General features: G+C 47.8%; 1 protein-coding gene across 1 annotated transcript in view; it reads left to right on the top strand.

Annotated features, from left to right (window-relative positions):
* ABCA13 (ATP binding cassette subfamily A member 13) overlaps positions 1-23485 on the top strand; it is a 357421-nt gene that overhangs the window by 226951 nt on the left and 106985 nt on the right. Inside the window, exons 46-48 of the mRNA XM_057304334.1 lie at positions 1521-1639; positions 3924-4011; positions 9775-9883. Coding sequence (XP_057160317.1) covers positions 1521-1639; positions 3924-4011; positions 9775-9883 — 316 coding nt within the window. The remainder of the gene's footprint in view (positions 1-1520; positions 1640-3923; positions 4012-9774; positions 9884-23485) is intronic.

Below are 23485 nucleotides of genomic sequence, written 5' to 3'. Positions count from 1 at the left end.
ACTTTGCAGACATGCCATTAGAGAGCGCTCCGAGGGGACTGGAATCAAGCTGGCTCTGAAGGACAAGGGGCTGTTCCAGGCTTCACTGTCCCTGGAGAATAGCATGATACGACCCAAAACCTGGCATTAGGAATGAGCGTGGCTTCCCACAGACTGAGTGGAGGGGGCGCTTGCTTCTGACTTGAGTCAGAAGTCTGAAACCCGTATAAGGGGATGAAATCAGGGCGCTCCACCTGGAGGCGGTGGCAGAGTCTGTTCCTGTCCCTGCCAGCTTCTGCTGGCTGCCTCCTTCCTTGGCCTCCTCCTCCCTCTCTGCTTCTCCCTCTTCTGAGCGTGCATGTGCCTGCTTTAGGGCTCACCCTGACAATCCAGGGCAGTCTCCCCTTTCCAAGATGCTTCCTTTAATAATGTCTGCAAAGTCCCTGCCACCGAAGGTAGCCCTTACAGCCCGAGATTCGGACCTGACACTTCTCGGGCCAGTATTCAGCTTACTACAGAGGGCATGCTGGGACAGAACCAGACAGACAGGGTTAGAAAGAGAAACCGAGGGCATTTAATAGCGCAACTGGCTTCTTGATTGGAATTTGAATTTTTCTGCAAGGCGGTCATCTGAATGGACACTGTCGCTCTAGAGAGATGTGTCCAGGTGCAGTGGGTGGATCAGAAAGGAGGCCGGAGGCGGGGAAACCACACAGGGTGTTGTGTTAACCCGTGACTGAGATCACTGATGTTGGCAGGGCTCTACCTGATAACAACTCTCATTCCTTTCCCTGTCTTTCCCCCGTCCCTTCGATCACGAACCTGGAAGCCTTATCTTGAATTTATCTACGACCCTTCTTTGCTGTCCTTTTTTTCTGGCTGTCCGAATCCACGAAAACCCACGAACTGGGTGAGGCCAGTTTCATTTCCAGTGTGCAGGTGGGAAAGCAGGCTTTAGAAGCTAAAGTGAGCTCCTGGGGGCGTAGCTGTCTTAGCAGATTATCTTTCCTGAACCGTCCTGGGAAACAGAGTCTGGATCCCAATGATGGCAGGGCGGGCCTCTCTGTGCAGCGATTAGCCCCTGATTCTGGGCAGGTGTCAGCCCTCCCAGTGAATGCTGGACAGGAGCGGTCTGACTTCTACTTACGGTTCTTGTTCGAGAGACACACGTGCCTTTGAATTCTCCCGCGTACCATCCCTCAATGCCATGCCTCTGACTCTCTTTCAAGTTCGTCAGATGCCAGATCACCCCCGTGAGAGTATTTTTCCTTTTTGAGTTCTTAAAAATCCACCCAAACTTGCAAATGGAGAAGGAAGTGAAGTTCCCGAATGTAACCACGGGTGAAGGTCACGGTGGGATTCTGGTATAATTCTCAAACGGAGGTGACTGTCGAGGCGACTGACGAACCAGAACGCGCAAAAGGCCACAGAGAAGCTATGAGAAAAGGAAGATGGGGAAAGTCGCGTTTAAAGTGATGTCAGTAAGGCTGTGTGCGGGTTATAACGAAGTTTCTATTTTACCTCTTTGGAAACAATTACAGAGGTGTCCAAACGCGAGTGATGGGGCTCCCTACCTGACCAACCGCCTGGGCCACATGCTGCTGAACCTGTCAGCCTTCCACCTGGAGGAGTATTTGCTGTTGCCGTCGGAGAGACCGAGGTGGGTCCAGACCGTCCCTGGGTCTTTTCTGTTCTTCAGGTTCCTGTGGAAATCCTATTGTTTCAAGTGCCGACATTCTTTTTTTTTCTTTTTTTTTAAGATTTTATTTATTTGAGGGAGAGAGAGCGAGCACAAGTGGGGAGAACAGCAGAGGGAGAGGGAGAAGCAGACTCCCCAGTGAGCAGGGAGCCCGATGTGGGACTCGATCCCAGGACCCTGAGATCATGTCCTGAGCCGAAAGCAGATGCTTAAAAGACTGAGCCACCCAGGCGCCCCCTCAAATGCCAAGTTCTTAAAAACTCAAAAGTCGAATGCTTAACTTCGATGCTCTTAAAAATTCCAAAGAAATGCTGCCGACCTTAATAAGATTCCTGACTGCTGGCTTTCGCTCTTCCACGTGGGGGTTGGTGGGTGGCGGAATCGTATCAGTGGAGATTCACTCAGGGGAGCCACAGGTGGTTTTACCCCTTTGGAGAATAACTGCAGCTAACTTCCCAGCATAATGAAATAATGACCTCCCTTGAGAATTCCCTCTACCATGTAGAATCCGATACACGAACATGGGTGCACCTGCTATCCCAGGCAAGTTCTGGGAAGGCTTTTGTTTGGTGCTGAATTACCTTGAGCCTAAGGGGGCGAATCTGGACGAGGAGTATGGGGGTGAGTGGTGCTTATCGCTTTAGATTGAGACCGCGTTTGCCACTCCGTCAGATTATCTGAGACCTCAAACACATCCTGTTGCTTTCATACAAAGCCATCCCTGGTTCTGTCCTCAGTGCCTGGGACACCCTCTGCCTCGACCGCCCCTCTTTACCTTTGATGTCCCAACAGCTGTCTCCTCCCTGGACACATTCTGCCCCCACTGTGTTTCACCTGCCACTCCTGCTGTCCACCTCTTATATCTTTATTTTTTTTAAGATTTATTTATTTATTTGAGAGAGAGAGAGAGAATCCCAAGCAGACTCCCTGCTGAATGCAGAGCCCGACGCAGGGCTCGATCCCACGACCCTGAGATCACGACCAGGGACAAAATCAAGAGTCAGACACTCAACTGACTAAGCCACCCACGCGCCCCCAAGATCACCTTTTAAATTTTTACACATGTCTTAGAATCTCTGTTTTTCAAAGGCGGGGGCTTGTATGCCTGGGGCTCAGAATAATATCTGGCGCATAAAAGGTGCTCGTTCAGTGTCTCTCAACTGAATTCATCCCTGAATGAACGAATGAATGCTTTGAGCCCTGTGGGAATGTATCCTCATTCCTTTGGGTCAGTTTCTGGTCAGGGTAGCGGCACTGTCGATGGAAGGCTGTTCTTCAGTCTTTTTCTATCCAGAGAGTGGGAACCAAAGTTAAATATGCCTGATAGTTTTGGAAGCTTCGTAGCTTCTAGAATACTACACAGTTCATGGGATACAGAGGTAAAAGGTGTTGTCCCCACCCGGGGAAACTCACAGAGCTGCATGAACGATTAGCAAACAGACTCTTAAAACCCAGGGTGACAGTGCAATCATTGGTTGGAGATGTTGGGTGTTGTGAGAACCCTAGAGAGGAGGAACTCGGCACCAACTGAAGCCTTCTGGGACACCTTCCTGAACGGGTGATACTTGCATTGGAAAGAAAGAAGCCAGAGTAGGGAAGCAAAACAGTGCAAAACGAGGTAGCTTGTAAGAGTGACGGATTACGTAATTTGGAATAGCCAATCTGCAGGAGGAGCAACCGTTAATTAAAATAGCATGCTGGTGATCACAGCCTTGTCCTGGACGTGACGTGCATTTCCTAACAAAATATCGGTCCCGGTAGGTCCCTTCCTAGTATGACAAGCCTTAGCTGCACCTGCTGAGTATGCAGGGTCCTCCATGGACACCTGACCCTGGAGCCCTGCCATGCCCTTCTGCGCCCTGAGCACCTGGGGGGTCATGTCACTGAAGGGGGTTGATCAGGGGCCTGCTGTTCTCAGGCCATCATAACTAGTTCGTGGGTATGAAACACCCTCTGCTTGGATGTCCTGGGTCACTGATTAAAGCACTAAAGCCACCTGGGGGCTCCTGGGGGGCTCAGTCGGTGAAGCGTCTACCTTCAGCTCAGGTCATGATCTCAGGGTCCTGGGATTGAGCCTCACGTCGGGCTCTCTGCTCAGCGGGAGCCTGCTTCTCCCTCTCCCTCTGCCTGCCACTCCCCCAGCTTGTGCTATCCCTCCTTCTCTCTCAAATAAATAAATAAAATCTTTTTTAAAAAAGTAGGCAAAATAAAAAAATAAAGCACTAACCCCCGTTCCTATTATCAGGCTTGGAGGCTGGTCTTTCGGAGTGCGGATCCCTGATCAAGTTCAAGATGCAAATCCAAATACATGGCAACCAGACACTCAGGCGAAGGTAATCGTTTTCCTCTTTTTCCCTCCTGTGTTAGGGAGCATCTAGGGAAACTCGGTATGCAGATATATTGCTGGGCATGAGAGGAACCGAATCAGACCCCAGCGTTTGTGACTATGAAATAAAAACAGATGTACAAAAGAGAAAAGGAGTTGCTTCCCTTTAGACTGTAGAGCGATGTAGCAAGAAGCTTTACTGCTTTTTGTTAAGACCAGAATTCATTGACTGGAGCTAAAGCGAATGCAAAGATCATCTGTCTTTAAAAAAACCCATTGTCAGAATAATCGAACACATCGCCAGCTTCCCTGGTGGCTCAGGAGCTCTTCTGTACCTTACTTGAAGTGCCCCTTCTTCCAGAAGGCTGTATGGACTGAGAGCCAGCATGGAGAAGAGGTTACTAGTAGAGGTCTGGGTCTTCAAGCCCTGCTGGGACTAACCCAGCGAATTAGAAACGTTTCCCTCGGCATCATCGAGAACACGTAGGAGGGCTTTTCAGTTGTGTGGGAATGAAGAGTGGATCAGAGGAAACACGCCTTCATCCACCTGTGGGGTCCCCGAGGCGGTGAATGACAGCAGAAACTTATCCAAGGAAAGAAGTCAACATGGTCTTCAGATGGGGAAAGACCAGAGAGTCAAAGCTTTCATTCCTAGTGACGGGTGAACTAGTCTGGTGTTGGTCCCGATTGAGAGAGAAATCTGGAAAGAGTAGATTGTGGTGGTGTTGGGTCTGCTTGCACACCCGTTGTATAATGAGCGCAAGGACGTCGAGCTCTGTGAGCCCAGGAAGGCGCCCTGCCTACGTTGTGGTGGGACTTTCGTGGACCAGGGTGAGGGTGAGTGCCTGCTGGGGCGCCCCTCGGTGGAATCAAGCATCTGCACGAGTCTTCACAGTGTCATCCCTGAGGGACATTTTCACATTCATGCTTCACAGTATAATCCCTGATGAAAGTTTTAACCGTCGCATTTCGCTGGGTGATTGCTGACGAAGAATTTCCGTCACTGTATACACCTGGTCACAAATCCCTCCTTTATCTGAGGTTTCTTCAGATGTCTCTTCCTCTGTGGGCAGCTCACAGGAGAAGATTTATAGCTCACGAGGAAAATATCAAGATTCATAGCTCGGGAGAAAAATCACCTAAGCTGCCTTCGCTGGGTTCTCGAACGTCTGATATGGCCAGTATTAAAATATGCCAAATTGCTAGAGGGAATTTCCTCTGAGAATATTTTACCTTTTTAATCTATGCCAGTCCAAAACATTCTTTGTAGCGGGTGGTTGTGTCTTTGTGTGCAGACGTGTGGGGCCCAGCAGTCCGGGCTTCCCCAGAAATGTGCTTTGGTGATCGGGGTGCATGTGATTTATGTGTTTCCCTGACACCTGCTCCTTTTTTTTTTCTTTTTGTAAGAATTTATTTATTCATTTGACAGAGAGAGAGAGAGAGAGGAAGCAGAAGCAGGGGGAGCAGCAGACAGAGGGAGAGGGAGAAGCAGGCTGCCCACTGAGCAGGGAGCCCGATGCAGGACTCGATCCCAGGGCACTGGGATCATGACCTGAGCTGAAGGCAGACGCTTCACCAACTGAGCCACCCAGGTGCCCCACTTCTGAAGTTTCTAACGTCCTTTGCCAGGCACAGGCATGACCGTGCGTTGTATCGGGGTGTCTTTTTCAGGAAGCCAGTTAGTCAGGGTGCCACAGTGGCTGTGAAGGGTGTCTGCAGGTCCTGTGGTGCTGTCGGAGGCTGACGTCATGTCAAATCTTTGCATTCACTTTTCAGGAATTAACCACCGGCTGTGGCTTTGGCCTTTAGGGTACATTCATAAGATGCTGTCTGATTTTCATAGCCTTTTTGTAAAGAAAATGGGAAATTTGCATAGAAATAGACCTAGGATGAAGAAATGTATTATGTTGTAGAATGTCTGTCCTGGGACCTTGGTGAGTTATTTCATTCACATCTGGAGTGTTTAGCTTGTTTAATCAAAACACCTTCTAGAATGTATGCACTTCAGATAAGAAGGCAGACACGGTTCCCTTCTTGGGGTTTGGCATACATTCTAAGATGCTCAGTGGAATTTGAGACATTTGAATATCCATGGAGTGATTTTTTTTTTCCCTTGCAGCTACTTGGTTGCTTTTCTGAGACACTGTTACTCATGATTCTTGACAGGAAAGGTCTGTCTTGAGGTGTCATAATGTGTTCTTGAAAGTAGATTAACTTCCTCCATCAGTTACTGGATTTTATCGTGTCCTGACGTATGGGCTGGTGGGGAAGGAGATCCCACATCTTATTTCCAGAATATAGCCTCCTGTCTTAGAAAATCATTCTTCAGAAAAGAAAGAAAGAAAGAAAGAAAGAGAGAGAAAGAAAGAAAGAAAAGGAAGAAAGACAGAAAAGCTCTTCCTTTGGACTCTGCTAAGTCTGAAATGTTAATTTTCACATCATCCTAAAGTATGTATTGCTTACCTGAAGAATTTAAAATTCCTCTCAAGGAAGGCCAGTTTAGAGAACTGGAATGGAGTTCAAGAATATTTCCCCCTCTGTGAATTAATCATTCCCTGTCAAGGTAATTCTGTATGGCAAATAACCACAAGCCATCAATAGCGTCCACAAGGAACATTCATTGAGCCCACGGGTCTGGGGGGGGCGGAACTCAGCAAGTGATCCAGGGGTCCCTCCCCGTGTGGAGGCTCCTTCACCAGGCGCTGGTCCTGCTCCCTGGGTGTGGTCCCACTCCACCTTCTCTGTGGCCACTTGACTGCTCTCTGTCACTTGCTTCTTCATCATCTTGGATGACCACCTGTGAAGGGGACATTTGTCTGTAGAGAGCTGGGCCCATTTGTCAGAACCTTCCTGACCTCACTCCCTGGGAGGCCCCGTGGACTGTTTATCTGTTTGAGGTCCCTGGCCGCAACTGGTTCTTGTTGAGACACGCTGCTCCCTCTAAATTGACTCCCTGGTGTTTTGGGACTGTCAGGGTACAGTGGGGCATCCCCCCTTAGGTTCCCAGATGACCTTCTGTCCCCTGAGAGGGTCACATAGCACCCCCACCTTTGCAGCATCCTTCATGGAATTTCTGGCTGCCACACCACCCCTGACTCCGTCTCCATCCTGGGGCTGTCTCTTGACATTTTGTCTCCAGATCTGCAAATCCCAGGCAGGGAGTGTGGTGGGCACAATTTCTATCTTTGAAGTTACCACACGTGACCATCTTATCAGATGTTTTGAACTGCATCTCTTCTGTTATGGAAAGCAATTTTCTTGCCATTTCCCCCCCTGCATTTTTTAAGTTTTTCTCTTATAATTTTCAGATTTCTTTAAGTGTCGCTTTGTCACCCATGTGCCGTTCTTAAAACCAACGCCGTACATTTTCCGTGTTTGTGACAGTAACGCCGTTCCCATGAGCATAGTACCAATGTGTGTATCAGCCACCTGTTGCCGTGCCAGTGCTGTGTAAGATGCTGCCGTGGATCCCTGTGGCTTCCACAGTAAACCTTTATCCAGCTCGTGAGCCCAGGGATCCTCCTGCTCGAGGCTCGGCGGCACAGATCTGGCCAGCCATGACCACGTATGGTGGGCTGGCTGTGGCTTCCCTGGGATGATGGTCGGGGACTCCGTTCAGCAAGCACAGGGGAGCACTTTTCAAACCTGTCCCGTGCCACATTCTGTTGGCCAGAGCAAGCCACGTGTCCAAGCCCACGGTCAGAGGGGGAGGTGTAAGAGCCACACAGAGGGTGTGGAGGTGTGGATACAGGGAAGGTGAGGAAGTGGAGCCATAAATGCAATCAGACGCAGGTGTTGAAGAGCCCCCACAGAGTGGGGGGTAGGGCGTGAGCAGGCCCAGGGCCACCCCACCACCTGATTTCAGCAAGGACACTTTGGTCTCCATACCTGTGTTCCATGTCATTCCTAAGTCAAAAAAACCCCACCCTGCTTTTAAAATAAATTAAATTAAACAAATGAAACAAAATAAAAATAGAAAGCCCTTGACCTAGGGAAAAGACCACCGTAGTCTCTCCTCTTTCCCTACAGTGAAGCAGCTCAGGGAGCCTCAGGGCAGAGGAAAGTCATGGACAGCTATCCCAGGAGTTCAGGTGTCCACCCACAGGGGTTTTCCTGCTATATTCACCTGCCCCTTGACTTCAGCAGGATCCCAGCTTTCTGTCATTTCCAGAAATATGACCAGTACCTGTGTGTGAGAGCCTGGGGGTGGCAGGACGGGTCTGCGTGGGAGGAGTCGTTGTAGGACACAGGAGGTACCCCTGGTCTGTGATGTGAGCCCCTGGTTCAGTGTGAATCCCCGTCACAGAAACTGTGCCTTCCTGTGCTATTCAGAATGAAGTGTCTGACTTACACACATCTGTAAATTAGCAAATACATATTTATGTCTTAAAAATCGGTTACCCAGGGGGTGCCCGGCTGGCTCAGTCGGTAGGGCATGTGATACTTGATCTCAGGGTCGTGAGTTCAAGCCCCCACGTTAGGCGTAGAGCTTACTTAAAAAAAAAATATGAAAAAAGCTTGCTATACAATCTTATATCTGCTCAGACTCACCCTAGAAAACCCCAGGATGTCCTGGGTCCTGTGGTTAGTAGCACCTAGTGGAATGCCTTCCTCTTTGGAGTTTAAAAAAAATGATTGGAAAAAATTTCTCTATGACCTTAAGAAACTATTTGAAGAAACTATTTGAAGGGTGAGTAGTGGTAGCTGGCGTGGAGGAGATAAAGGGTCTGTTTTCTGAATTGCTGAAGGAAGTGGACACCCGAGAAAGACTTGGGAACCTTGTCTGGTAGACGAGTTGTTTTTTTGAAAGTACTACTTAGCCATTCCGTTCCCATCAAATCAAGAGCTGCTGCCTGGGACCCTGGTTGGAAGACAATGGGTCCTAGGGGGTGATGTGGAAAAGAAACGCAGTTGCAAGTAAGGGACGTGAGGTGTGGTCCTAACTTTGCCAACTGTGAGGACCTGGATAGGTTCCTCTGAGCGCTGACTTTGTGGGGAACAACTCTGCTTCGGTAGAGAACAGTTGTTTGTCACAAAAGACAGCACCGTCTAGAGAAACGAGCTGTCCAGTCGATGGAGTTAAGACCAGAAGTTGCCAGTTGAGTCCTTAGATTTCTCGAAGACGGCTCGCCAGTTTTCCGAACTGGGTGTATTTAAAAAAAAAAAAAAAGTTCGTTAAAATATTGATATCTTGAAATATAGATACTAATGGTTCAATTAGTACTTTTTCCTGCTCCTTATTATCTCTGCTTTAATAACGTTGTCTGTCTCCTGTTCTCTCTTCCATCTCCTGCCTGTCTGACGGGCATGCTACTTTATTCTCCATGCTCAGCGAATGCTCAGTTCAATTTATTTTGAGAAATAATGTTCTGCATTCAGTTATTAATTTGAAAGTAATCATTTTTTTCTGATCATTTTCTCCGCTTTTAATTTGCAGGTCAAATTTTATTAGCTTACCAACCGAGAAAGAAAAAAAAAATGATGGGTTTAGGTTCCTTTTTCACTGTGAGAATATAATTATGGAGCAACATTCACATTTGTTCTGGGGAAAATTCGTCTATTTTTAGCTGGAAATTATATGCTTGAGATAAATATAAAATTAGCAGACTGAAATGCACTGCTCTCTGCCAGCCGTGTGGGGACATGGCGCTGGGTCCAACGTTCAGGTGCTCTTGAACCTAATGGACACGTGTTGTTCGTGTCCAGGAATAGCTGACGAAGGCTTAGGAACTAATTTCATGAGAGCCATTATGTTATCTTTCTTTTTTAGGTGTGGTACAATCAGAAGAGCTTTCATTCCCTGCCTTCCTACTTAAATCATCTAAACAACCTTATACTGTGGAGACACTTACGCCCTGACCAGGACTGGAGACAATACGGTAATGTTATTTTCCATGCATTATCATTCGCTGCTCTCAAAAGACAGTGTTTTTTTTTTTTTTTTTTAAAGATTTTATTTATTTATTCGACAGAGATAGAGACAGCCAGCGAGAGAGGGAACACAAGCAGGGGGAGTGGGAGAGGAAGAGGCAGGCTTCCAGCAGAGGAGCCTGATGTGGTGCTCGATCCCATGACGCCGGGATCACGCCCTGAGCCGAAGGCAGACGCTTAACCGCTGTGCCACCCAGGCGCCCCAAAAGACAATGTTTTTAGAGGTGGAAGAAGCAGAAAAGATCAAGCCTATGAACATAAAGTGTGATGAGAAGGTTTTTATGGGGCAGCCTGTTCGTATGAAAATACATGCAAAGTGGTAGGCCCTATTTGCCTCTGTTTGGGGTCATTAAGTGTTCTTAGCTTCTTTAGTTATGACCAAATCTGCACAGTGAAGGGTATGAAAGATGACTGAGAGTTCCCTCTTCGTGACTTTAATATCTTACAGAAGCAAGAATAATTTCTTCTTTTTTTTTTAAGGACATTATTATATGGAATACTCTTATAGACAGTAGAGATCACCCGTGTTGTAGGGAAGGTAAACATCATAATCTGTTCTGCTCTGGGCCATCAACTCACCAATTATCTAAGCCGATCAAGGGCTTACCACCTATGCTTTTGTATTTTGAAGTAATGACATTATTTGGTATTTATTTGAAAAAGACTTATTTTGAAAAATTGATACAAGTTCATTTCTGGAATCCAGAGTGAAATTATTGATTTAAGGGGATGTTATTTCCTTCCCTTGGGTGGGATAAAGTGTAATTTATCAAATTCTTTCAGCTTCTTAAAAAAAAAAGGTAAGAAAGAAATCAATTGTGTAAGCACCAACAGGCCATATCCATCATAATTTATTCACAAGATAGACTTGTTGAAGCGTCAGTTCACATGGGAGTAAACACAGAGAAATTACCCCTGTATGTTCTTACTTTACCCCGGCCTTATCTTTTACTTCAATATTTGTTTTCCTTTACCCACCAAGTTTTTAATAAAACAAGATTAATTGTTTTGTGACATTTTAATTATGTTGGCACGATAATAGGTAATATACAAAAGTTAAAATATGCATGCCTAAGAAAAGAAAAAACGCAGAGGTCCCTCAGATGATGGACAGCAGAGCCATATTTATTAAGTGTCTGAAATGTATGAGGGTTTCTAGTAGATATTTAATACCCATGGTGTCATTTCACTTTCATAGTGGTTTTGTAAGGTGGCCAGTATTAACCTGGTTCACTGATTAAAAGACCAGGGTTTAGAGAAATCACCTACCGGCTATGACTCTGAGCAGGTTAAGTAGTGGGGCTGTGATATGGCTCTAGGTCTAGCTGACAACAGAGCCTTTGCTTTACTACTCCAGCAGATCAAGAGATCACTTCTGATGGGCAAGAATAAGGCTGCCTCCTGGGGTGGTGTTCACGAATAAAGGACCTTGAAGGATGGGCAAAAGTTTGACCAAAAGCTATTGTAGGTATTAGCAATGCAAGAGAACCATAGTGTCCTTTCAAGTTCGGTGGTGGGAGTCCAGTTTGACCTTGTTGTAAAGGTGAGGGTAGAGACAACTGTGGTTGTCTGAGGCCAAATTCTGCTTGATCTTGTCTGACAGAGTCAGGACTATGCACTTTCCTTAATAGACATCCTTTATCTGTATTAGAGAACGAGGGTACCATGATCAAAGGGATGTATTAGACAGAATAGTCTGGAAGCCATGTGTTAAAGGGCAGAGGGTTGGTTGCAATCAAGTGACCTATTGGAAGTGTGTTGTTCACAGTTGGGAGGTAACCCATGTAAGACTAGTGTGACTCTAGAGGGAAAAGAAAATGAATTTATAATGTTCAGACAGATGGGAGAAAAGGTTGAGGTGTTAGTTATGGGGAAAGGAGAGAATTTAAAGAACCTGATGAGTAAAGAAATGTAGAGAAGGAGTTTAGAGGATATAGATTAGAAATCTGAACTCTTAAGAACAAATGACGGTCCTGGTCGGTACTGATGAGATTATAAGAACTAAGTCAGGAGAAACACATGTTCAGGGAAGGGGTAAAATGATGTGTACAGGTGCAGAGATGCCTGGTTTGGGTCACACATTGTATGAAAATGTGCTGTAGGATTCAGAAAAGGAGAGAGACAAGTTAAGTAGAAGGAGCGTGAACAGAACCTGTCGGCCTCACCCTTAATAAAGATGGCAGTCAAGCCCGTTGGTGAGCCGTCCTGCGTGGATTTTTGGGAAGTGGGAGAATGCAGGGCTTGGGTTGGTCTCCTCCAGGGAGCTGGTCCAGTGGAGCTGTAGAGGGTGAAAATCCGAGCGGATGGGACGAAGCTGAGAGAGGTTATTTTATGGGATTTAGGAGACTGAATAGATAATCTCTGCTCTATGGAAGCTTGCTGAAAATGAGAAGAGAAACTGTGTGTGTGTGTGTGTGTGTGTGTGTGTGTGTAGGTGTGTGTGTGCTCGTGCACATACGAGTGTATGCAAAACAAGGAGTGACTGGAGGTTTGGGGAAGATGATAGAATGAAAGGGAATATTTTGGTTTGTAACTTCACTTTTTACTCTTGCACAAGACACAAAGGTAAAAGCATCAAATCCTAGAAATCTGTGTTAGTGGGAACAGGATATACAGAGGTGTAAGGTGTGACATCAGTAACAAGGGTGTGGGGGCGGAACTATAAAGGCGTAGAAATTTTGTGCACAGTGGAGGTCACGGTGCTATCATGAGGGTTCTAAGGGGCTCCCAGCTCGACTGGACTGCTGTCTAGACAGATCTGAAGTGAGAGGAGGAATCAGGCAGGGGCGGAAGCCTGTGTCCCAGGAGCTGAAAACCATGATCCCAGCGACTAAAATTTCCCTGCCCAAGGAACGGGATGGTGTCACTACTAAACTGTACCTTAATTCATACGACCTGGAGTTAAACACATAAGCCTTAAGTTGGGTCCCAGCTGTGAGCCACAATCTTGAGTCTTGTGTGTGGTCGAGCCCCTGTGTCGTGGGTCACTGTCCGGGGTAGGGGAACAATGTGGACCCGATGTGCGTGTCAGTCACTTGTGTCTCGTGTGCCCGGCTTTCTGGGTGATCAGATGTCCCAGAGGACATTCATCTCAGAAAGGTCTCTTGCAAGGAGTGGACTCCTTATTGGTTGAAAAGTCATGTTGACTTGAGAAATACATTTATTCTCAGTTACTGAAAATTTAGTGATATTGCATTTGTTTCTGCCAGAATTTCAGTTCTCGTTTGCCTTGCTGAGGCAGTTGTCATGGGAAAGGAAGGTTTGTGCAGTAAATAGGGGGCATACAAATCATAGCACCCCCAGGAGAAGGTTCGTGCCTTAGTAGCAAAGGATTGGTCAGGAGCTCCGTAGGCAGGGCCCTGAACAGGAGTGTTCTCTCACCCCTGGATGCTTGCCTGTGCATCTGGGAATGGGCGGACCTGGAACTAGCGGCTTCATTGTTGAAATGAAACAAAAGCTTCCGGAGGGAGAGCTTGGATGAACTGCTGAGAGCGGGACCTGTGCTCTGCTCCCTGTTGGGCCCCAGCAGCCCCCCAGAACCGGGCTCTGAGGGGCATCCTGGCCACACTAGCTGAACATTCAATCACCATACGACACAGACAGCACATCCTGGTCTCATCACTGGGGTCCTGTGACAGGGTCTTCGTGACATGGACATCCCTGCCTTGGAGATGAGGGAACTTTCTGGACCCTGACCCAGCCCCCCCGATAGGAGGCTCCAGAGCCCAGGGTGGGCCACCTTGCTGTGTCCCGGCGGGTTGGCGGCTCCTCAGAGCCCCTTGTCATAAGCATAGAACTCAATGTAGAGGAGGTTTCTAGGACAGCCCGTTCAAGTGGAGTCATTTTCTGAAGTCCTGGAAGGCCGGTGCTGGCTTACCACGAATAGATGTGGTTTGCACAGTGAATTCTCCCATGTCGATTCCTTCCTCCTGCACAGGTGTCCAGCTTTGTGACCGTGCAGGTGGCCAGGACACACTTGGGTGATGGGACGGGGAGTTCGCAAGCGCTCCTCGTGGCCTGGGGAACACAGGTGTGGCTGTGGAAGCTCGTCCGCGGATGAGAAGAACGTGGAGCGGAGTTCATGTCTGAGGCTTTATTCCTTCCTGTGTTCCCCATCGGCAGTTGAGTTATTTGTACTGCAGGCCACATGATGTTTTCAGGATTCCAGGGGAGATGAGGTCAGTTGAGGCCAAACCCCAAATCTTAACTGTGCCTCTCCATGCACATCCCGTGGTTATTGGCAAATCTTGTCCCTTCTGTGCTTGGAATGCTGAAGGTGCATATTTTCACCAACGTGCACCAACACTTACCTGGCCCAAGGCACCACCTGCTCTTGCCCGGGTGCCAGCACTGGCATCTTGGGGGAGCCCCTGTGCTCCCCTTGCCCCCTGGCCCAAGTCTTAGGTCTCCAGAAGTTTCCACAGTGACCCATGGAATGTGTTCCGCAGATCACACACCCCTCCAGCTTCTTATATCACTAATAAAAAAAATCCAAACCCTCACCCGTGACCTACAGGGTCCTCCCTGGTCTGGCCCGGCAGCCCCTCAGCTTCCTCCCCAACCTCCTCCCTGGGCAGCGTAGCTCTGCCCCACGGGCCCCTGGCTGTCTCCCCAACATGTCCCCTAGATCCCCACCTCAGATGTTCCCTATCATTCCAACCTCATTTTTCCTCCTGTCCCCTCCGCGTGCCAGCCCCATACACCTGTCATTCTGTGCACCTGCGTTGTCTCTGTGAACATGGTCTCTCAACCTTATTTACCTTTTTCTGCTCAACTTTGTGTATTCTCTCTTTTTTTTTTAAAGATTTTATTTATTTATTTCAGACAGAGAGAGAGAGTGAGAGAGAGCGCATGAGTGTTTGGGAGAGAGGGGCAGAAGAAGAAGCACACTCCCCGCTGAGCAAGGAGCCTGACGTGGGGCTCAATCCCTGGACCCTGGGATCATGACCTGAGCTGAAGGCAGATGCCTAACTGACTGAGCCACCCAGGCGCTCCTGTGCATTCTTTTTTTTAAGTCCCTTTATTGAGGTATGCGTGATTGATGTACATAAAGCTACAGATATTTAATGTGCACAAGCTGATGTGTTTGGAGGTAAATATACACCTGTGAAGCCGCCAGCACAGTCATTACCGTAAGCATACCCTTTGCCTCCAAACGTTTCCTCCTGCCCTATCTGAATCTGTCTCTCTACCTACCTACTTACCTACCTACCTTGTCCTTATTTATTTTTGTGATAAAGCAACCCAAGATCTACCCTTTTAGTAAATTTTTAAGTATACAGTCCAGTATCTTAAACTTTATGCTATATGCTGTATGTTAGATCTCTAAGATTCATTACTTGTATAAATGAAGCTTCGTACCCTTTGACCAGCCTCCCTCCATTTCTTCCTCCCCACCAACCCTTGGTACCCACCATTCCTTGGTACCCACCATTCCACTCTCTGCTTCTGCGAGTGTGGCTTTCTTAGATTTCCCAGATAAATGGGATCCTGTAGTTTTTGTTCTTCTAGGTTTAGCTTAATTCATGGAAACAATCAAGAAAAGGAAAAGATAACCTATGTAATGGGAGAAGATATTTGCAAACCAAATATATATAAAGTTAATATCCAAAATGTATAGGGGACTCCTATAACTCAGTATCAGAAAAATAAACTGAATAAAAAATGGGCAGGGGGCCTGAATAGACATTTTTCTTTCTTTCTCTTCTTAAGATTTATTTACTTATCTTAGAGCGAGGCAGGGGATAGGGGCAGAGGGAGAGAAAGAATCTCAAGCAGACTCCTCTCTGAGCACAGAGCCCGACGTAGGGCTTGATCCCACAACCCTGAGATCATGACCTGAGCTGAAGTCACGAGTTGGACACTTAACGCACTGAGCCACCCAGGCGCCCCAGTTCTTGGTATTATTATTATGTGCTTACATCTGCCTTTGGAGATAAAAACATAAGCACTTTAGGAAGGTGTCCCGAGTACGGATGTTTGTGCTCTCCAAAATCCTTATCCAAAGAAGTATTCCATAGATCTGTATTATTTAAATAAAGGAGTTGCTGCACTGTCATTGTGGGGTTACTATGGCATCTTCCGTCAATTTATTCCACTGTAGTTATGTTTTAGAACAAAGATCAACCTGGATGAAAAGAAGTGTGAAATGCTTTAGTTATAGTGACTTTTTAAGTTGGCATAGTTTTATTGAATTGAGACATTATACAGCAATCTGAGAGAATGACTGTATGAGGAAGTTGGCTGCACCAGGGCCAAGGGAGTGAGTCAAAATAGGAGAGAGACAATATTCCCCAGCCTGTCTACATGCGAAGGGATCTTCCGCGAGGAAAGAGGCAGGATGCAAGAGTAAAGGGAGTTTTGCTTTGATTTCATTTAACTGGGTGGGCGGGGGTGGTGGCAGTAGTCGGAATGCTGGGATTTACCTCCTTCAGCCCCTCCTGCCGATCCCATCCAGATGTGGGGATGCCATCCGTGACGTTCCGCCACGGGAGAGGACTGAGCCCAGCCACAACACGGGCGGGCTAGACCCACGCTGGTCCGACTCCCTGCACCTGAGCATTTTGAATAACACTGATTTCTGTTGAAGACCCGGAGAGATTCTGATTTGATTGTCAGGAGGTTTTAAATGGCCCAAGTGACTCTCCCGTACAGCCAGGTTTGAGAAGCACTGAGCCAAACTGGGGAACTTCATGACTGATGGACATTTTCAAACCTGAGGCAGGGAGACAAAGGGTACATGGGAATCAGGGTAACGAGTCTCGCCCTCACTTTCTCCCCTGCCCTCCTGCGCTAGGACCACTTGCTTCCCTTATCACCGCTACCCTTACCAGGAACCCAGGACACCTGCTGGGGGTGGGGCAAGGCAGCTCTGCATCTTGAGCTGGAAAAACCTCTTCTCTTCCTTTCCACCCCTCCTTCCTCCTCATTGGTACCTTTCCTTCTGGATCCTCTTGAGGCTACAACTCACTGGGTTGCCCCCCCCCCCCCCGAGGAAGGGGGTGGGGCAGCGCAGGTTGCTTGCTGGGATGTTGATGTGCCTGTAGCTGGGGGCGGGGGTGAAATGTGCCCAGGAGCAAGGAGTGACAGATTATGGTTTTCCCTACACGACTTGTGATGAAATAAGATACACGACTTGTGATGAAATAAGATAAAGTCTCCGGGCATAAATCCCCAGTTCAGATGAGAGAACAGGGATCCTGTCAGATCTGTGCTTAGTAGAGCTTTTTGAAGGAACAACTAGCAGGTATCAGGAACCGGCTGCCATCAGTGACCTTCAGCCTCTGCTTGGGGGTCTGGACGTACTCGAGAGCACCAGGGTGAAGGGGAAGGGACACTCTGGGAGCAAGGACTCTGAGCACTGAGCAGGATTGAGGAGGAACAAGGACAGACAGATCAGCCCTCACACCCAGCGTGGTCTGGGAACTACCCCTCTCCTCAGAGACGGGCAGCGGGGCACACACCCAGAAGGTCTTGTCCTGGGACACATCTTGTAAGTTCACACCCATATAAGTACAAGGAAATGTGTGAACTCTGGGAAACAAGACAGATCGGAAGGAAAGGCTGGCTGAGGTTCAGAGTGGGGTAAGAGGAAGCTGGCTGGTACCTGCTACATGGTAGTCATATCACAGTATATAAATGTAGCGAATCCGCACCTTGTACACCTGAAATGTACACCGTGTTCTGTGTCAGATATATTTCAGTAACAAAGGAGATGGCTAAGGAGCGAATGTTAACACACATTTTCACCGGATACAGAGAATCCGGTTATTGATTGTGGAGCTCTCTCCCGCACTCAGAATTTTTGATTTAAAGGACAAGCGCGGAATATCCTCTAAGAACACAGAGGAAAAAGATGATATAAAAACTGACTATAGGAGAAGAGCTGGAGGAATTAGGCGTAGAAGGAAAGCAGACAAACAGTGATTAAGGTAACAAGCAAGGATGTCACAAGAAAAGTAGCAGCAAGAACAAAACAAGTTGGGGCCAATGCAAGAGTTTGCCATGATTCAGGCAAAATTCCTGAACTGGGAGACTGGGAGTTACGGAAATAACGATCATCGATAAACAATCCCGCTGAATTTTCAAAAGTTCAAGGATAAAGAAAAAAAATATATAATATTTTTTACAAAGATGTAAGTAGCAAGAACTGATTACTTTGGGAGTAATACGAATAAGACCAGCTTCTGACCCTGGAAAATTTGCCTTGAGACCTCCTCTTTGACCCAGGCATTATTTCAAAGTGTGTTGTGTAAATTCTAGGTTTTTGAAATTTGCTTGTTTCCTAACTTATTGATTTCTAGTTTGATACACCGTGGTCAGAGAATGCATTCTGCATATTTTCATCATTTTAAGTTTGATGGAGGTTTGTTTTGTGGTCCACATGTGGTCTGTGTTGGTGCAGTTTCCACAGGGATTAAAAATGTGGCTTTGGCTGCCGTTGGTGGGACCGCTGTGTATGTCAGTCAGGTTCTGTTGGTCGGTTGTAGGGCTCAGGTCATCTCTATCTTCGCTGATTTTCTGTCCGACGGTTCCATCGTCTGCTGGAGGGGTGGGTACTGAAATGCACGAATATAATTGTGGATTTCTCCATTTCTCCTCTCAGCTGTATCAGTTTTCGATTCCTGTATTTTGAGGCTCCCTGGTTGGTGCATTCACTGTACCAATCTCTACCTCTCGACTGGTCTATTTACAATCAACAGGCTTCATGTGCCGATGAGCTTAAGTCTGATACTTCATTATTCGTTTTGTTTCCTCTGGTTTTTTTCTTGCTTTCCTTTGAGTGACTTGAACAGCTTTTCAGGATTCCATTTTGATTGATTTGCGACATTTTCAGTATATCCTTTCATCTAGTTTCCTGGATGGTGGTTCGATGTATACACGTGTGACCCTCACGGCCATCTGCTCTCGGCAGTTCCCCTCTTGCAGTCTTCTGAGCTGCCTTGTCTGGGATATACGAGAGAGGCGCGAAGGACACCAGGAAGTTCGCGGTCATTTGTCATGCTCTCCCTTACATCCCGAGGTCCCCAGGTGGCCACCGCCTTCTCTCACCTGTTGGCCTTCGTGTGCTCACTGCTCTGGGGTGTCTCCACAGTAAGGGAGAGCACCTGGCAGGATGGGGTCTACTCCAAGTTGGAGGAACCAGCATCTGATCTCCCTTTTTAATCACAAACTCAGAAGCCAGTGGGTAAGGGGATACTGCCTATGGAATATGGAAAGAAAAAGGAAAATATACCCCAAATTCAGTACCTAATGGCAACATGAAGATGTTGCCATCAAGTAAACAAGGCACAGAGATGCTCTTATGTTGGCTGTACCTCGGAACCTACGGGAGATACAGCCTAGTAAGAAAGAATGCCCAAGGACAGCATCTGAGAGGTTAATCAAAATCAACATCACAAACACTGAATCCACAGAATGAATAAAAGAACTCGGGGAACATTGGTCCTAGATGCAAATGTTTGCACTTGTGTGATGGAAACATTAATTGAAGGTCGAGAATGACTGATGGAGTAGAAGATAAGGAGTGTGAAACACAATTCTGTAGTAACGTGCCTGTGTCGAGAAGACCTTGGACATTCAGAAATAATTGATTTCACAGTGCAAACAACGATTACCTCTGGTTGGTTTTGAATTAGATTAGGACTTATTTTAATTTTACTCTTTCTTTTTAAACTTTTTACAATTGACCTCTATTATTCAATAAGAGTAATAAGCTTAATATTGAGGGAAAACAATCTTTCTCCCAGGAGAGATTAAGAGGAAGAAGACAGAGGGGTGTCTGGGTGGAGCAGTCAGTTGAGCGTCCAACTCCTGGATTCAGTGCAGGTCGTGGTCTCAGGGTCGTGGGATCGGGCCCTATGTGGGGCCCTGCGTGCAGCACCGAGTCGGCTTGAGTTTCTCTCTCCTTCTCCCTCTGCCCCTCCCACCTATCTGAGCACATGCGTGCGCGCTCTCTCTCTCAGCATGAATAAATAAATCTTTTAAAAATGCAAAAAATTAAAAAGAGAGAATGGAAGACGGAAAGAAGCCATTGAAATACCTCCTGGAAAGTTCATACATTTCTCTTAATACTCTGTTGGGCCCAATGAACATTTTGTCCTTCATATCTCACTGATGACTCACAGTGAATCAATGAAAAGAAAACAATCCTTCGGACATAAACTGGTGCTAAGGCCGGTCTGTTCTTTTGGTGTAGATGCCTGCAGACATCGGGGCATTGATACTTGCAGAGACATACATTTTATAAGAGGAATGGACCCAAAAGTGCCTGTTGAATTGGAGACAAGTTAAGTATCTTCTATCATAATGGGTCCCAGACAAAAGCACAGATGTGCATTTTTACAAATGACAGATCTACACAGTCTGGAAACCATGATGAGAATAGTAAATGAGAGAGCTAGTGTTACACATTTATACATCGCTGGGGCCAATTCTTAGAGAAGCCAGAATATAAATGATAAGAGTAATCAAAGAAAGACAAATCATTCAAGTGTATTCAGAACTTACATGTTGAAACATCATTTCTGAAAACGTTTGACGTTGACGCTGGAGAGCCCTTTTCTTCCCTCGTGGGCTGAAACCACAATGCTGCCCGTGAAGAGCCTGGACCCCTTGCTAACATCGCCAGCCCCAGATTTCATCACAATGCCATTGTCACCTAAATACCGTTCTGAGCACACACAATACAATGGGAATAACAGCCCAATTATGGAGATTGTCCATTGCAATAATGTGTTTTTTTACAAGGAGGACGTCAAAGGCTATAAATGATTTTTCTAGTTTGACAAAAAAAGGATAAACTGTGATCCATAGAATCAGGGTTGTCGGTCTCACTCTGTTGTGTTTGGCCTTAGGTAAGTCGGTAGAACTTCGCTGTGCCTCGGTTTCCTTCCCCATGTTCCCCTCCCCACCACCCCCTGCAGCTGCCCCGTCTCTAAATTGAGCACCGTCCCAGGACAGGTGCGTCGGCAGGATGCTGATCTGTGAGATGGGTCGTGTCCCTCCTCTGTCTCCATGGATCTGTGCAAGGAGCTCTGATTTCTGTAGTTACTATTTTAAGGAGCAGCTGGTGGTAATGAGAAGGTCTTGGAGGGCGTGTGGTCACGTGCGGGCACCCATTCTCTCCCTGGTGCCTCTCCTTTAGGGGTCTAGGGAAACTCGGGGTTCACGGGGAGGAAGAGGGTCGTCTTCTCTGTGTTTTCTCTTATTGCTCTTTCACTGTTGAGAAAATAGGCACACACGATGCTTACTCTCAGTCTCCCCGCCCCCCCTTTTTGCAAAATACAAACAAAATCTCAGTACCCGTGTAGAGAGGTGTTACTTTGATTTTGAAGTATACTTCCTCCTGCAGAGCTGCTTCTAGGGAATGTAGTGATAGCAAATCGCAGTGTGAAAATCAGCAGCTCAGGCAGCGTTGGTAAACCTAATGGCTGCCCGCCCCGGGGGTTCCTGTTGGGCACCTGCCAGCCCTCTGACTACTTCAAGGTCAAAGGGCTGCCTGCCAGCACTGCACTGGGTACCGCGCATGTGTCATTGGCCCCGGGTCCTTTCCCGGGGCTCCCACCCCACCTGCTCCCTCCTTGGTGCCACCTCCTCCGTGTCCTCCTGTGAGTGGACTGAGTTCCACTGGGGACCGGGAGCTCTGCAGGGGCGAGGGGAGGGGGCTACCTGTCCACGCCCATCTGCAGGTGCCGCATGGGGGAGTCTGTTGAAAGGAGATGCCAAATCCCTACATGACCCCCACGAGCCGTCGTGGTGATCTGGAGCCTAGATTTCTATCACTCAGATCAGAACAAAATCAGAATGTTGTTGATGCAGGTCTGACGTGGACGCGCCGCCGTCTTGCCAAAGCCGGTGTAAGTGCCCAGCGGGGCTCGAGTCTCTGAAGGCAGGTGAAGGGTTTTCCTGCTTCTCTGATGGCTTCCTTCTTAAGCACTGTGCTGTACGGTCCTGTCTTTCTCCATATCTTACTTTTCAAAGAGCATTTCTCATTTTCACGGTAGATATGGGTACAGCCGTGAAGATTTAGCGTGATGGTGGCCTTTTAAAGAGGGTCCTGGGACCCTTCTGCTGCCTTGAGCCCTGAGCAGGAGGGCTGCCTTCCAGGGCCATTAGGACTCCCCACTGGCCCCGGCAGACAGCCGCAGAGCATGCACACTTCTTCAAAAGATTGTATTTAAATATTTACTGTGTGTAGAATGTGTCAATCAGAGGACTCTGGAAAGTCAGCACCAAATGAAGAACTGTGCCCCCCCCAAATTATGGATGCGTGGAGGCCCCGGGAAGGGAGGGTTGGCCGCTGTACTTTCGGGGGTTCAGAAGTTTTGTCCTTCTCGGATAACAAGGTGGGCAGAACCCGGGAGGCTTATGTTTCAGAAGCAGCAGGACGGGGAGACAGGACAGGATGGCTGGCATGGAGGCCCCTTCCCCTGCTGCCCTGGTGAGATCCTCACGCTTCTGCTCGCGTGTTTTTGGCACCGCTGTGTCCCGTGCAGAGGGAGGGTTCTCGCTGCCCGGTGTGCTGGGAGGTCACTTGAAGGCACACATGGGCATGGGACCCTGGACACGTGAGTCCTGCCCGTGTCAGGAACAGGTCACCTGCTCAGGGCATTTGCCACAATTCTGTGCTCCCATTTCAGCTTCTGGAAGACACAAGGGTGTCCAAGCTGGAATTCTTCCTGGGGCTCCGTTTCCCCCAGTTCCCAGATGCTGCAAGCTGACTCACAAAGATATCCATGCGCATCGTGCTGGCTTCTGTATCACGGAAGTCATCATCCGATTACCGCGTGAGAAAACGTATCACGGGAACACCCAGAACAGGGGTCTGGCTCATGGGGGACCACAGGAGGCTTCACTCACTTCACCTGTGGCTGGAGGGCCAGATGTATTCCCACCTGCTAGATTACAGCCAGGGGAGGATAGCACAAATCCAGGGCCTATGGGAAAATGAAGGGCGATAAATTCATCACAGAGGAACGAGGAGACAGAAAGCCAGTATCAGTACTGTCCTTAATCACTCAGCAAGGACCCCACGGTTGAAAGTAAGAAAAGATGTTTATGCAACCTGATCAAAATAAGAAGCCGATCACCGTCGTTGACCATCCTGTAATTGCACTCTACAAAAATGCTTGCAGCTTTTTGCTACAGAGGGAGCAGGGCAGGGACTTTAGAGAGCAGCCCCCCATCTCCCTCCCACTGTAAGATATGTTCCCTGGAAAATGAGACGTGTGTGCGGATGGAGGTGCGTGGCATGCTGGTGGAGAAAAGGTGGTGGCACCTGCAGCCAGAGTCTGGAAGCCCAGCCAGACCTGGGAGGCCTTCTCAGTGTCTGTACTTAGGAGTTCGCTTCTGCAGACGGGCGAACTTGCACTGATGTGACGGAGTTGCTCTGTAAGATTTTACACCCCCCCTCCCCGACGTCCTGCACCACGGACAGCACGTGACCACAGGTGGCTCTTCATCTACGGTGGGATGCCGGCTCCTTGTCTCTGCTCGCGAGTGTGTAAGGGCTCAGGGCCTGAAGACCACCTTTCCCTTCCCTTTACGGC

The sequence above is a fragment of the Ursus arctos genome, unplaced genomic scaffold, assembly GCF_023065955.2.
Source record: "Ursus arctos isolate Adak ecotype North America unplaced genomic scaffold, UrsArc2.0 scaffold_3, whole genome shotgun sequence".
Taxonomy (NCBI): domain Eukaryota; kingdom Metazoa; phylum Chordata; class Mammalia; order Carnivora; family Ursidae; genus Ursus; species Ursus arctos.
This window is presented reverse-complemented; position numbering and strand designations above follow the sequence as displayed.